This window comes from Ambystoma mexicanum, chromosome 6p (genome assembly GCF_040938575.1).
Source record: "Ambystoma mexicanum isolate Mex_15411 chromosome 6p, UKY_AmexF1_1, whole genome shotgun sequence".
Taxonomy (NCBI): domain Eukaryota; kingdom Metazoa; phylum Chordata; class Amphibia; order Caudata; family Ambystomatidae; genus Ambystoma; species Ambystoma mexicanum.
This window is the reverse complement of record NC_090935.1, coordinates 1175402135-1175418365: the sequence shown is the minus strand read 5'-3', so window position 1 is coordinate 1175418365 and position 16231 is coordinate 1175402135. Positions and strand designations below refer to the sequence as shown.

At 44.6% G+C, this 16231-nt stretch overlaps 1 protein-coding gene across 1 annotated transcript in view; it reads left to right on the top strand.

Annotated features, from left to right (window-relative positions):
- Positions 1-16231, top strand: part of ALDH1A1 (aldehyde dehydrogenase 1 family member A1) — a 653703-nt gene that overhangs the window by 514151 nt on the left and 123321 nt on the right. The window contains exons 4-5 of the mRNA XM_069625815.1: positions 5683-5823; positions 11595-11724. Of these exons, the coding sequence (XP_069481916.1) occupies positions 5683-5823; positions 11595-11724 (271 nt within the window). The remainder of the gene's footprint in view (positions 1-5682; positions 5824-11594; positions 11725-16231) is intronic.

Sequence of the window (16231 nt, the reverse complement as noted above, 5' to 3'; positions counted from 1 at the left end):
TTGGTATCATGCATATCATGATATGGGTTTTGAGATTCACTGACACCCATTGGGTGTATGTGAGGGCCATGTGTTCATTTCCAAACTTGCTATTGGGGTTCTATCATGTCATTGGCATTTCTAAGTGGGTGGATGCAATACTCGAGTGGGTGTTTTGCATTTGGAGGCTGACCATAACGGCCAGGGATCTAGATTGTGATGACATGTTGGCTGGGGGACATGAGTGGGGGCCTGCTGGCAGGTGCCCCGCAATGCTGGGGGTGCAGGGGGACATGAGTGGGGGCCTGCTGGCAGGTGCCCCGCAATGCTGGGGGGTGGGGGTGCAGGGGGACATGAGTGGGACATGAGTGGGGGCCTGCTGGCAGGTGCCCCACAATGCTGGGGGGTGGGGGAGCAGGGGGACATGAGCAGGACATGAGTGGGGGCCTGCTGGCAGGTGCCCCGCAATGCTGGGGGGTGGGGGTGCAGGGGGACATGAGTGGGACATGAGTGGGGGCCTGCTGGCAGGTGCCCCGCAATGCTGGGGGTGGGAGTGCAAGGGGACATGAGTTGGTGATCAGTGGTGCAAGGAGACATGTGCTTTGCTGGGGGGCATGCCCATGTTGGGTGGGCTGCCTACGGGACATGACCAGGGATGCAGGGTAGTCCCCTCTGGTGTGGGCTGCCTGCAGGGGCCGTGGAGGGTGTACAGGGGACACCTGGGAGGACCCACACTGCCAAATCACATGTAGGACTCCCCGGCACCCCTGAAATACACGTACCCTGCTGAAATCGCGTGTGAAAATTCTCGCGCACTCCTGAAATACACGTACCCTGCTGAAATTGCGTGTGAAAATTCTCGCGCACCCCTGAAATACACGTACCATGCTGAAATCGCGTGTGAAAATTCTCGCGCACCTCTGTAATACACGCGCCCAGGCCAATCGCGTGTGGAACTTCTCGCGCACCTCTGAAATACATGCGCACAGGCCAATCGTGTGTGGAACTTCTCGCGCACCTCTGAAATACACGCGCCCAGGCCAATCGTGTGTGGAACTTCTCGCGCACCCCTGAAATACACGCACACGCACCCCCAGGCCCGATCGCGTGTGGAACTTCTCGTGCAACTCTGGAATACACGCGCCCAGGCCAATCGCATGTGGGACTTCTCGCGCACCCCTGAAATACACGCACACGCTCCCCCAGGCCCGATCGCGTGTGGAACTTCTCACGCACCCCTGAAATACACGCGCCCGGGCCAATCGCGTGTGGAACTTCTTGCGCATCTCTGAAATACATGCGCACAGGCCAATCGCGTGTGGAACTTCTCGCGCACCTCTGAAATACACGCGCCCAGGCCAATCGCACAAGACAGTTATCTATACGTTTAGCTTTTTAAATGACCATTAATAAGTCAGATGGCATGGTTTTCCAAATGGATTTATGCAGTAATAGCCCAAGGTTTATTGAATACAGGTATCCTTCATTTGCAGAACCATTTTAAGTTTATTGAGCATAACAGACAATTCCCTTACTTTGCTTTACCGATCCCTCTTAAATGTACTCCTCGTGCAAAATAAACAGCTTGTCTGACAGTATATACAAACACTCCTGCAGGTTGGCTCTGCATCTGAATAATAATCAAATGGGTATTGGTGAACACGTCTGAGCAATTCCAAACAGCTTGTTATAGCTGACACAAAGGCTCTAAAGGACGAGAAGACATGGGATGGAAAGCAGCATCTTGGGCAGGCGAGATGTGCTTTCAGCTAATTCGGATTTTAGTGTTGGTCATGTTAGCGTGAGATTGTTCCATAGCTACTGTGAATGAAAACAAACAATGAGGCCGCTTTCTGAGAATTGGTAAAAACTTCAATATCAAAGAGAACAGTTGAGAAAGACTTCAATAGTGTCATCAGTTTGAAACATTGACATCCGTATGCATCTATTTGAGTCCAGGTCCAAAAAGACAGATGTTCACTGAACAATCTCCAGCTTAGCTCTAGAAGTACAGATTCTGCTTCTCTCTCAGCACTCTAGAGTCTTCTAGAATTTGGATTCGTCTTCCTCTCTGCAGCAGACTCCAGAGAGTCTTCAGAGAAATCTTGATTGTCACCCTTTATGACAAATTCATGATCCCCATATTGCACCTTGCATCATATTGGTTTATGATGGCTGAAGCACCTCTTCCAGTGTGCAAGCACTGCATGCTGGCCAGTCTCATATGTTTCTCAATCTTAGTACGCTAATGGATGGCTGGCCACATCGTCTTAGAACTGTTCAATACGAACACCCAATTAGCTAATTTCCTTGGCCCTTCTGCTGTAGAATCCTTTGCCAGTCTCATCATGCCCCAAATAAATCTATTAAACCATTAATGTGTCCAAAAGTATAGCTAGAACACACCACTGTAAACGTTTCAGAAAAGTTAAGTCTTGCTGGTGGTAGCTCTGCTGAATCAACCCAATGGTTAATCTCACATCTCATATGGTGATAATCAAATGGGAGGCAGAGTGTGGAGAACCTGGAGCCTAGGATGCTTCTTGGAAGGGAAGCACAAAGGCAGAAAAGTCATCATTCACTGAGTCTGAGCCTGCACAATGGATGGAGTAAAAAAAAAAAGTTAAATTGGGCTTTAATATGGGACTTTATGCCAGAGTCCAGCCTGTAAGGAGGAAAGTACAGGGTATTGATTGTCCATGAAATAACTGAAAATAAAATACCTAATTTGAAATGTCCGATTTCTTTTGGATCGACAACTGAAAATTATTTTGGGGTTTTTGCCCCTTTTCTTAATAATGCAGGGGGAGATGCCCACACCCACCCTACTTCCCCCTACCTTAACTTATTCCCTACCCCACCTATTTTTCAATAGAAATATACAGGGATTTAAAAAAGATTCGACCCAAAACATTCAGTCATTTCTAGTTAAGTAATTTGTATTCAATGTTTTCTACGAATCCCCAGGGTATCAAAGCCAAGCTGTTCAGGGTTGTCTTGCTTACATGACAAAACATTGCACCTGACCTATCCACCAACCCTGAGTAGTGACTGTGTATGCAGCATTACTTGACCTGGAGAAGGCATTTGATTCCATAAACAGGTGCAAACTATGGTGTAAGCTTGAGGGCATGGGAGTGCCACTGGATTTCAAATCTGCTACGGGGATATCACCGCTGCAGGAAGGTACACTGGTGCAGGTAGCATTACCCTCAAATTTGACAATAATAAGGGGGTAAAGCAGGCTGTCTGCTTGTCCCCTTGCTGTTCATCCTGTTTATGTCAGACCTTGGTAGGGGGGACCATAAACCTCTCCTTCCCAGGTCAGGGAACGTTGAGTACAGTGCCCCAGTGTATGGAGAAAATACAAAAGTTAACGAAAAGTGAAAGCAAAATTGTGATTTTTGGCAACCAAGGTAAACCTTCCATCTGGAATATGAAAGAAGTATCATTAGATGTAGTCGACTCCTATCTGTATTTAGACTTACTATTTTCTAGGAATGGTCAATTGACCACCCCCATAAAATACCAGGCTGAAGGGGCGGCCCTTATGCTAAAAGGGCTTTTGAGGTTCTATCATCTGTATGGGGTATTGAGCCTGGACAAGTGTATGGATGTTTTTAGGATGAAAGTATTGTCATTTATTCTGTATGGACATGAAGAATGGGAATACCAAAATCGTAAACCCCTGGAGGTAGCACAGAACACATTTACATGACAATTACTGGGCCTCCCACATGGTAGCCCAACCGATCCACTGAGGATTGAGATGGAGCACCAGAGTGTGGAGCTACTAGCACAGTCCAGATTCTTATCTTCTTTTGCAAAATCCAAATTAGGCCATGTAGACAATCCCAGCGGGGTCGCAGGGTTCTAAGAGATGGAGGCATCCGAGAGCATGCGCAAATATGAGTGGTACAGGAATGGGTGTAGACTTTAGTGAGACTTCACAGCTGCAAAGGAGGACAACCCATTCTAAAGCAGTTTGAAGCAAGCCAAATGAAACATCCAAACTTGGGTCAGAAAAAAAGCTCTGGAGTTTGATGGAGAAAAAATTCAATCTCTATCTGCTCTGGTTATGTATCCCGATCTGAAGAATGTTAAGGTGAGTTCAGGTCCCATTGTTAAGTTAAACTCACCAGCAGGAAGGAGGCTGCTCATTTTGGCCCATTTGAACTTACTAACCCCTACTCAGAAGGACATGCTGGCTGAAGGTCCCACAAAAATGCCAATCCGACATGGAGGTGGATGAGGACCTGGCACACTTTCTCCTGATCTGCCGCAATACCACAAGGAGCGGAAGGAATGGCTGAAACCATACTTTCCGGGGTCATCATATTAGGTCTTGTAAGGGAGCTATGCCTGCTGCATTTAACTGTGAGGACGCCCAGTTTCTATATAACTGGCAGAGTTTATAAGTAGTGCTGCAAAACTGAGATTGCATGTCATGCATGGTACAGGACTTCAGTGGTCTTGGGTAACTAACAGGTATTTGATCCAACCAACACTATCTGTTTTAATATCAATCACGGAGAGGGGAGGGCCTATCTAAGCTATGGTTGTTATTGTGTATGTGTTAATGGAGAAATCTTAAATACATTTCCGGATTGTGTACTGACCATTTTGGAAAGTGATATATTTGATCCTTCATTGCCATTATTCGTGGAACTTATAACTTAAAATGGCTTCCCGGCGTTGAAGCTTTGCAGTTAGACGCACAGACCATCTAAGAAGCGGGATAGTGCAGATTACTGACGCCCACCGGATTCTGCACGTGATGAACACGTACACGTAGCTCACTTCAGAAATGCCCTGCACGTTTAAAACAGATCTGTTAGCATGTCGGGAATTAAACAGAAGCTTTTAAAATAAGATTGGCCTTTCTGGTCACCTGAACATAATAGGCCTCATCACGAGTTTGGCGGTAATCCTTAAATCCGGCGGTAGCGCTATTACCGCTGGATTTAAGGGTCCGTCAAATATGGGCTTCGGCAGATTTCTCCCCAGCTCTGAGCTGGGGGGAAATCTGCCGAAAATTCACGCTCATACCGCCGGCGGGAAATCTGCCAGCGGTATGAGCGCGAAAATTCCCCATTGAGCCCAATGGGGAATGGGGCATTCCCGAATGGGCTCAGTGGGGAATGGGGACTTCCAATACTGCCAAACCCGATCCGGCGCTAAGAGCACCAGGGGGTTTGGCGGTAGGGGAGATAACGCCAGCACTATTAGCGCCAGCGTTACCGCCAAACTCGCGAAGAGGCCCAATATGCGGTGTGAAGTGTTCCAATGGATAATGTTTCTAAAGTGTGCAGGCAATTACGCAGTCATTACACAAATGTTCCAGTACAGTGTGTAGTGCTGAGTTCGCAACATATTATGCCAGTAAAAGTAGATCGCATATCAAATGTTATGCTCATTTGCCAAGTTATTTGTTTTTTCGAGCTGATAGAAAATAAAAACTCAAATATTTACATTATGGGGAGTGTCGTTGGCCATGTGTTGTGTAATATGATTGCAGTGTGGAGTGGCCAACACACTAAGAATTGGCTTTTCCAATGTTTACTGGGTGCATGCTGTTCACTTGATTAACAAACCAGCCAACATTTTGTTTTCAAATGTATTACCATTTATAAAATGACCAAATATTTTAGTTAGCTGACAGTTACATATTTTTTTTTAAAGTACTTTCTGTTTGGTTTTCAGGAAGATGTTGACAAAGCTGTCAAGGCTGCAAGAGATGCGTTTCAGCTTGGCTCCCCCTGGCGAAGGATGGACGCGTCCGAAAGGGGGAGGATCTTAAACAAACTGGCAGACCTAATCGAAAGGGATCGTCTGATTTTAAGCGTAAGTAAATCCGTAATCACTACATTTTCATACAAAATGCACGAGTCTGTTATGGCACAACATAGCTGGGAAAACCTTGTCTACAATATTTACCATCCTATGAGAAATGAACAAACACAATTATTTACTGGAAAAACGCAGATTTGCGTGCCTTTCTGCCCGAAAATCCCTGTTTGAAGTATGGGGATTTTTGGGCACAAAGGCGCGCAAATCTGCGTTTTTCACGCAAATAATCCCATGAATCAGGCAGAATATTTCCTGGAGAAACGAGAATTAGGGGCAGCTACACAGGAAGACAGACTAGTGACCTGGAATGCTCCAATGCTGTCACAAGACTGACGTAATATTGGAACATGAGTATGTGCAAATATCATTCTTCTCATGCTAAAAAGAGCACATCCCTTGACATTTCACATTCAGAATATTATTACAAAATAATTGCACTGGTTCAAGTGAAATTAACAATACTGCAGTTATTGACCTTTTGCAAAACATATTCTTTCAATACATTTTGTTCACCAGAGCAATGTTTTCTGTAGTCTTTGTACTTTGCCTTGTTCAAAGATGCAATGGAAAAATATGTTTTCTGCACTTTTACCACTGCACTAATTGCAGTTGAATTGGTCAATGTTTCTGTAATATGGCCCAATTACTGTATGATGCAATAATGTTACCTCTCGCCACTAAGAACACACATGGTGCTTACTTTGGAAACTGTCAGCTGGCATTAGATTCTGATGCATTATGCTAAGGGATATTTCAACATTTCTTTAAGTATTATGGAGATAATTCATAAATCGTTTGCTATGTAATGCCCATAAATGCTCCCTCCTACCGCATCTCGGGTGTTCTGGGCATCACCAGATGACACGACTTGGACAGACAAGAGAAGAAGAAATGCAAACAACAACCAACCAAGGAACAAGCAGTCTCTACGCTGCCAGAATGTGACACCATAAACCAATCAACATCAGACTCGTTCAACCTCAGGAAAATCAGGAAAGAAATCCTGTTCTCCTCTTACAGGAATACCTTCTTCACACTCCATAAGATACACCCCCTGGATCCACAGAGAACCGTATGTCTCCTGATGATTAACTTTTACAACACACAAACTTCCTTCCCGCAGACACTCTTTCAACATGGCCACGTGTTTCCTACGAACCTTACATTGAAACTATTCCCTACTGCTCTAAATGATGTGACAATGGTAAATGCTGTGGGCCTGATTCATGGAAATGTGCAAAGAAATCCTCCATGAACCGTGCGCCCAGAAGGACACTGTGCAAGCTTGCGTGCAGAATGAAAATACACGGCCAGCGTATTCATGGAATTTACAGTACAGAGTAAACGTAATCGCAAGTTGCTGGCGGAAAGCCAGCAACACACCCACATGCAAGGCATAAAGAACCAGAACAGCTACCTTTGCGTTCTCCCCCACGTGCAAATACACTCACCCTTCAAGTAGTGCATGCGGTCCCCCGCAAGCAGGCCGGCATCTTGGGGACCATGCGCAGGTTCCCTGTAACTGTATCCGGCACCCCGACAACACCTGTATGAAAAATTCTAACTCGGTTCAAAGCTCGACAAATGTATGTGCGAAGCCCAATAAACCATTCCTGCACCCTGCATATGCGCACCCCTAAATCAGGTTGCAACCTTGGTTGCATACACACACCAAGAAATCCGACATGCAAATGCACCTCTGCTCTGCGATACTTATGCGCCAGTGTACTTAAGCATGCTTTCAATTGGCGGATAGTATGAGGGATTTGAGTGGCCATTTCCTGAGCCGAGAGGATGCGCGATCAAATCCATTCATATGTATCATGCCATGCAATTGTGGGTGTGCGAAGCACTGCCTGCAGGCCGTCCCTCAGAATGCCCACTTTTTTGCAAGCTCTTCCCCATTTTTTGTGTTCCGGGCCCTTCCCATCCCTCTGCGCAAGCCATGCCCATGCTCTGCGTGGTGTCTCGCGCAAGGCGATCGAAGTCTCGAAGAGATGTGCCGAGTCTGCACTAACTCCATGCAAGTCTAGGAGAAGTCCTGCACATTCGATTCCATTGATCGCTGAACAGGGACTTGCCTGCGGTTTTGCGTGCAAGTCCCTGATATTCCACACAAATAATTTCATGAATCGGGCCCTATGTATCATGTCTGTCCACCACCTCCATAATCATAATGTATGCAGGTACCATCTACCATCTATCTACCGATGTCCTGCACTTTGTTGCTTTCAGAAGCTAGGTTGACCCTCATCAAATCCCCAAAAGGAAATGATAAATACATAATTATGGCAATAAATAGATATGTGGCCACAAAGTGTGACTGAAAAAGAAACATATGACATGACTGAAAAAGAAACATATGACATTTCTGCAGGGGTCACATTTAACAGTGCATGCTTAAAATGCATTATGACTGCATTGTATGTGCACATGTGTGATCAAGTGGGAGGGAGGAGGTTGTGCTTCCATGAACACCCAACTTGCACATGAAAACCCTTTTTTTATTTTACAAAAAGGGATCAAGTCATTACCTTTGTTTCTCCCTGATCACAATTTGACCCACACCCAGGGTCGGACTGGGCCATACAATTGTCTCGGGCACCAATGAAAAAAAGTGACCACAGTTGCAAATGGCTATTCATTCCTGTTGTGACACTGTTTGAATAGTAACCAATTGGGAGTTTTTTGATGAAGTGTGATGCAACTTGTGAATTTTAAAGAATATTTATTAAGCAACACTGGTCCAAACTACTAGTCGCAAAGTGAATGAACTAATCAAACTGCCCCAAATTAGCCAAAATAGTGGCACACTTTGAGCAAAGAAACTGGGCCACACCAGCGTTTTTTGTTGGGCCTATTGCCCTATAGGCCATTCCGGGCCTGCCCACACCCACACGCTGTAAGTCAAACTGCATTGACCAATGAAACATGTCCTTACAATTTTATGCTGAAAGTATTTCACTTCCTCCACTGTTTGACACCACCTTTAGTGCAAAACCTGTAGGTACCGAAAAGTCCCTTTTCAATTTCCCAAATGAAAGTCCCACTGATAGGGACTTGCTCATGGGTATTTGCTCCTTATTTGTGAATCAAAAGTCATTTGCACATGCAATTTGTTGAAAGTGCACATTACACGAGCCAAGTGGAATTCTTTGTTAATCACAATGCACGCACAATGTGTGGATGTTTGCAGGAAGTTTGCAAGTGGTTTTTGTGAACCTTCCCCTATGTGCCGTGTACTCCAATCTCACAGTATGTACAACCACATAGTCTGGATCAAGAAAGGAACAACCAATAGATGTATATTTACACTGTACACGTGCAGTGTCCATTTCTGATGAATACATGACACTGGATTGCAAGTCACAAATACATTGTAAATGCTTTCAATAGCTTGTAAGTCATTATTTGACGATATATGTTCACTGTCAACAGCCAACATAAAGAACCACAAAAACAAAGTGCACACGGCTCATACATGTGTTGATTTGACATTTACAATACCTAGTATAGTTAAACCTTTTCACAATGATTAGGTGTAGATTCAATAAAATAGTTAGAAGAACATATGTATTGCCTTCTACAAAGATTAGACTTCCAAGTACCTAAGTGTGTTCAACAACACAAGCCCCTTGGGTAAGAAGAACACCATGGTGACATAGGCATAATAGGACCTTCATCTGAAATCTGTAATCCAACAAAACCCTGTAATAATACAAGCATGGCCAAAGCTACTGTTAGTGTAGCAGGCAAGATATGTTTATCTTGCAATACAAACCACTCTATATTTTCTTTTTTTTTCTCATTTTCTGCATTAGAGTGCATGCTCAAATAAATATATATTGACACCTTTAAAATAATGTTTACAATTTTGAGTGGAGTAGAGTCTTTGTGTGGCTTTAACCCTATCTTTCTTTTTAAGGGCATGACTGGTCCAGGGTTGAAGTAGAAAAAAGACTTTCTAATGGCGTCCTCTTGCTTGGAGTTGATTTGGCTGGCAATTTGGGCCGGACTATGATTAAGGACAGGAACAAGGAACACAGAACTAAACACATCTTCTTTTGAATGAGGAAGCCCATGCATCAAGCTGTTTCAGCATCATTCTACGTAGATTTCCCACATTATTAGCTTTTAATTCAGAAGAGTTAATACATATTGTTTTCTTTTAAGATATCATCCCCGAAACTATACAAATAGTATTATTTTCACCTGTTGTAGGTCTAAATTCATAGATTGGTCCAGCAGGAGAGGGGTCACCCACAGGGTGTGGGGTATTTTAAATTTAGCAAGACATTGGAAAAATGGATGGCAAAACAGAGGATGGATATAGTCACATGGAAGTTGTCATTCAGCGAAGAGAGGCACTTCCTGCATCACAGAGCAGTCAATTGGCACCATTGTTCCTTTGTCACAGAAAACAGATGGGGGACACACATCTAGCATGAGGTTGGTTCACCAAACCTTTAATAGCAGCACTGATTGGTGAACAAAGAACCGAAGAACAAACAATCCCTTGTAGTCCAAGATTGTGGTATCCCTGTTCCGACATTGACTGGTCTTTATGCCTTTTCAGCACATTGACCTCAATAGAATGAGTGCACAATTTCCTGGTCTCATTAAGGAGGATTTCCGTCCTCACAAATTAACACAATGGCTGGCTCAGTAGAGGTAGGCAAACTCAAATACCCAATGTCATTTTCCATTCTCAGGAGATATGCAACAGAGATGTGTATCTCATGCACTTGCATCCAGAAGTCTTCATATGGTAGGCCTTTAAAAAAGATTTAAACTAAAGGAACCATTATTTACATTGTACCCCGCCTGCGATGAACTGTCTATGCATCAATATAGTTAAACCTTTTGACAGGGAGGTGCCGAATATCAGGCTTGAGTCAGATATATGGATCCCCATGGAAAGAATTGCTGCCCAGCAGTATCAATAATTATTTGCATTGCTGATTCAAAGTCAGCTCAGTGGCCTGACATTCTGTGTGACAGGAATGATCCCCAAAAAAAATAGCTGCCATATGTGTCCTGCGCGATCATGCATGTGGGTTAAGAAAAAGGCCACAGGGAAACTTGTGAAATATTTAATAGCAAAGAAACCTTGAGTGGTTCGACTTGAGAGGCAATCTTGTTCCCCTGAAGGATGTAGTCATGAAATATTTTTTATTGTTTCTGATAATCAGTGGTACGGTTCACTTGAATCATGAAATCCTTCTTCACTATTTTAATGAGGGCTTTATTGCAAATGCATCGGATAAAGAAGAAAAGGTATTCTTGCAGGTATCCAATGCTGCCATTAAACACTTGACTATAGAACTCATACTTTTGCCTTTTTATAAATTAAGAAATGTTAGCAGCATGGTGATACCACTACATAATCAGTTGTTGAGTATGTTCGATATGGCACCTGTATGGTTTGGTTACACCGATGTTCAATGTACATCTCTCATCAACTCCAGTGTATTTAATGCTGAGGAAGAATGGGAGTCATAGTTCAACACATCTGGAGAGCCACCGATTGCAGGCATCAGTATTACAGACCCGAGACCATTCCATACAGTTCTGAAACATTGAACCAATTGAGAGAAGAAAAGTCACAGCCAGACTTTCTGGGTTTTTGCGAAGGTTTCAGGAAGAATGTAACCCTACTTTTGGAAAAGGCCGACCGCTCCAAGCTCTCCTGTGTGCAAATCCACAGGATGCAATGCAGATTTCATCATTGATGGGCTATCTGCTCATATCATTTCTTTTTTCAGACTCTGGAATGCCTTGATGCTGGGAAACCTTTTGCTGCTGCCTACTATGCTGATTTGCCAGGCGCCATTAAATCATTGCGCTACTGTGCGGGCTGGGCTGATAAGAATCATGGTCGCACTATACCCATGGGTAAGTAGTTATAATGTGAAAATACTTGAGATATCCTTAATATTGCTGTTTGAAACTGTGGCGTGCAAAGCTACCGGTGCCAGGCAAGGATACTGACATGTTTTTATAATGTCCCATTAATGTTCACCCAATGACATGTTTACCTACATTTTTAAAACATTGAAGCCTGGAATAGCGTAACCATCTCTCTCGTTGCAATACAAATGGGTAGGACTTCCAAAACCTCTATGTGCATGTTTACAAATGTTTAAACAAGGGGAAAGTAAAATGCAAAGTTATATACTCTGCATCTCTTCTGCTAGAGTGTATCCGCAGATTCTCTACTTCTGTGGTGTCTATTCCATACAAGGTACTCAAGTTAGCTTTTGGTTCTTATATTGTTAAGAGATAATCTATTAATAATACATAAAAACATCGTACATTTACAAACAATGTCTGCCCCTTGTAAAGCAAAAGTCCTTGGCACATTTCTACGAGGCTGAAACATATCTGGAGATGCTTGTGGTCCCACGGAGAAGGGATGGGATCAAGCAGCTCAGGCTGGACTAGGGATGTCATTTACGAGTCACCAGGGGCCACAACTGAAGCCTAAAATGGCTCTGTTCAAAACGGGTTTCAGTATAGGACACCCTACATAATATTAGTGCTCTTCAGTTCCTTATATCGACATGCAAAGGCAGAATAGAAGACAGGCTATGCTTATGCTTTATAGATTTTAGTAAAGCATTTGACACGGACACGGTGTCTAGACCCTTGATTTGGACCAAACTGAGAAACTGGGTCTTGACCTTTCCCCATTGCACTTAATGACTGCCTTGCATACCGAAACGACTGTGGTTGTACGCATGAGCCAAGAGGGTGAGATCTTCCTACTAACATTAAAGTCAAACAGGGGTGTGTATTAGCCCCAATGATGTATAATTTATACGTCAGTGATATGGATTTAGCCATCAAGTCAGTCCGTAATTTCCCTCAAACTATCAGAACGACACCAGTCTCGTGGGTTGGATATGCAGACGATACAAATATTGATGGACGACATCTCATTGGCCTACAGCGGTCCCTAGAGGCATTGTCTACCTATGCACAGGAAAGTAAACTTAAAGTAAATACATCCAAAAACTAAAGTTTTAATTATAGGTGGCAAATCTAATAAATCTACTTTCTTATGGAATCTTGATAATATTCAATTGGAAGTAGTGGATAGATATATCTATACTGGATTTCAGATCTGTGATTCTCTGCCACAAGATTTCTACCGTAACCACATATGTTTGAAAATCTTAAAGAAAGGACTTTTGCTAAATCTTTTTATATGTAAAATGGGTGGGAATAACATTGAGGGACGTATTTCCATATATCGTAAAGGTATAGTTTCAGAAATATTATATGGACATGGAGTCCTTCCTGTAAATATGATGTCCTGGATCGAAAGATTTGAGGGAATACTATTACAATCCATATTGGGAGTGCATGTGGAAGCACTTTGCAGCAAACTTGGTATTCCATCAATACACTGCTTAATACGGCTGGTACAATGATGCAAACTTTATTTTGCTATTATTCTATCTCCCTTGTCATCTAATAGTTTGATCAGCTGTTTATCAAAACAATATGCCTTGCAGAGCAATAATGAGTTCCTAGTACAATTACGTAAAACTACATAGATGCGCTTAACTCAACTCAATTTATCTATCAAAGATCTGATTTTAAATCCAAACAGGGCAAGGATCTTAAAAAAGCAAAACTAGAGATTCTGATATGTGCTACAACATTGATAGATTGGCCAAGCTAAAACTCTACGATGCATATAGGAAGCAGGGCTTCAATAAGAAACGTTGCTGCTCTTATTTAACTAAATTTTATTCAATTCAAATTTGAAGGTTCATTGTATATCTTCCATTTGATATATTGCCCATGTTTCAGCATTCAGGGAGGTGGACTAATCTGCCCAAAAATGAAAGGCTATGCCAATTGTGCAGGCTGGATATCGAGTCAACCCGGCATCTCCTTACACAATGTGTTAAATTACAATCTAACTATATTAATAGCTATTTCAAATTTGTTACCAGCATTGATCGTATAGAAAGTAATTCATTCTGCAGTGCTATTATTTAGCTATTATTTAATGTCCAGAAAGAAGAACTCCTTTATTGATCCCCATATCTTAAGATCTATATTTGTCACTGACATGAGCCCAACCTCTTCTTAATTGTATTGCTGTCTTCACACATTGCTATTTTTCTTGATTTAGATTTTACATTTAATTTTATTGCCTTGTATAACCTGATTAATATATATATTATATTTTGCTGCTAATAATATTTTCCTCTATGTTTTGACATGGGATACATATATGGATTTGGAATTATTTATTCATCCTTATGGATATGTGTACTGTTGAATATTTATAATATGTGTAAAGGTTTATCTATAACAAATTGAAATATATATATATATATATATATATATATATATATATATATATATATATATATATATATATATATATATATATATATATACATGTAGTTATGGTTAAGTTGCTGTTTCCATAGGAAGAGCACTTTTTGGGTGGCTTTTAACTTCACTTGCAAAGTTTGGTGAGGTTTGGTCAAGGGGGGGCAAAGTTATACGGGGGACCCAAAACATTTTTTTTTCCCATAGACATAATGGGAAAAAACTTTGCTCACAGCTACACCCCAAACCGCTGGACTGATTTACACCAAATTTGCAGCAGGAGCGGCGGATTGGTCTCGAAAGCGTGCTTTTTTTTTTATTTAGTGTAAATCCATCCAGTAGTTTTTTAAAAAAAGACAAAAATGTAAGTGAAAAAAATTAGTGATATCTGTGTCCGCTTTGCGGACACACTTCCCTGTTCGCTCCGCGGACAGGACGGGGATTGGGCGAGCAACTTGCGTGATGTCCGCGGACATCTGACGTGCTCTCCCATTGGCTGTAGTAAAGCGTGCAGTGCTTCGCCCGCCATCTTAGTTTATTGTTCGAATATTGGCATCTGTGGCAAGCTCTGTGGTGACTTCAGACTTCACAAGTGATTATCACAACGTAACAAGCGAAAATTCCAATGCGGTAAAATCAGAGGACAGCAGGGCCTCCAATGGGGCTGTGTGAGGTTCATGTGGATTACACTTCCTGAAATTCCCAGGCTGCTGCAGAATTGCAGGAGACACGCCATCGGTACACGGTGGCCTGCGGAGGACCGAGGAGCGGATATCCCATTCCCCCACCCCCGCTCATTACCCGTGTCTCCCTCCTGTGCCCCCCACTCCCTGCTCATGCCCAGTGTCTCTCTCTTGTTTCCCCCCACCCCCGGCTCATTACGTGTGTCTCCCTTCTGTTCCCCCCAACCCCACTCATGCCCCGTGTCTCCCCTGTTCCCGCCCGCCCCCCGCTCATGACCCGTGTCTCCCTCCTGTTCACCCCGCACCCCCCGCTCATCGCTCATGCCCAGTGTCTCCCTCGTGTTCCCCCCACCCCCGCTCATGCCCCGTGTCTCCCCTGTACCCCCCACCCCCGCTCATGCCCCGTGTCTCCCTCCTGTTCCCCCCACCCCCCGCTCATGCCCCGTGTCTCCCTCCTGTTCCCACCACCCCCCGCTCATGCCTGTGTCTCCCTCCTGTTGCCCCCCACCGCTGCTCATGCCCCGTGTCTCTCTCCTGTTACCCCCCACCCCCGCTCATGCCCCGTGTCTCCCTCTTGTTGCCCCCCACCCCCTGCTCATGTCCCATGTCTCCCTGCTGTTCCCCCCACCCCCCGCTCATGCCCCGTGTCTCCCTCCTGTTGCCCCCAACCCCCACTCATGCCCTGTGTCTCTCGCCTGTTACCCCCACCCCCTGCTCATGCCCCGTGTCTCCCTCTTGTTGCACCTCATGCCCCGTGTCTCCCTCGTGTTCCCCCCACCCCCTGCTCATGCCCCGTGTCTCCCTCTGTTCCCCCCACCCCCTGCTCATGCCCCGTGTCTCCCTGCTGTTGCCCCCCACCCCCCGCTCATGACCCCTGTCTCTCTCCTGTTGCCCCCCACCCGCTGGTCATGCCCCGTGTCTCCCTTCTGTTGCCCTCCACCCCCTGGTCATGCCCTGTGTCACCCTGCTGTTGCCCCCCACCCCCTGCTCATGCCCCGTGTCCCTCTCCTGTTACCCCCACCCCCCTCTCATGCCCCGTGTCTCCCTCGTGTTCCCCCCACCCCCGCTCATGCCCCGTGTCTCTCTCCTGTTACCCCCCACCCCTGCTCATGCCCCGCATCTCTCTCCTGTTACCCCCCACCCACCTCTCATGCCCCGTGTCTCTCTCCTGTTGTCCCCCACCCCCGGTCATGCCCCATGTCTCCCTTCTGTTGCCCCCCACCCCCGGTTATGCACTGTGTCTCCCTGCTGTTGCCCCGCTCATGCCCCGTATCTCTCTCCTGTTACCCCCAACCCCTCTCTCATGCCCCATGTCTCCCTCGTGTTCCCCCCAACCCCCGCTCATGCCCCATGTCTCTCTCCTG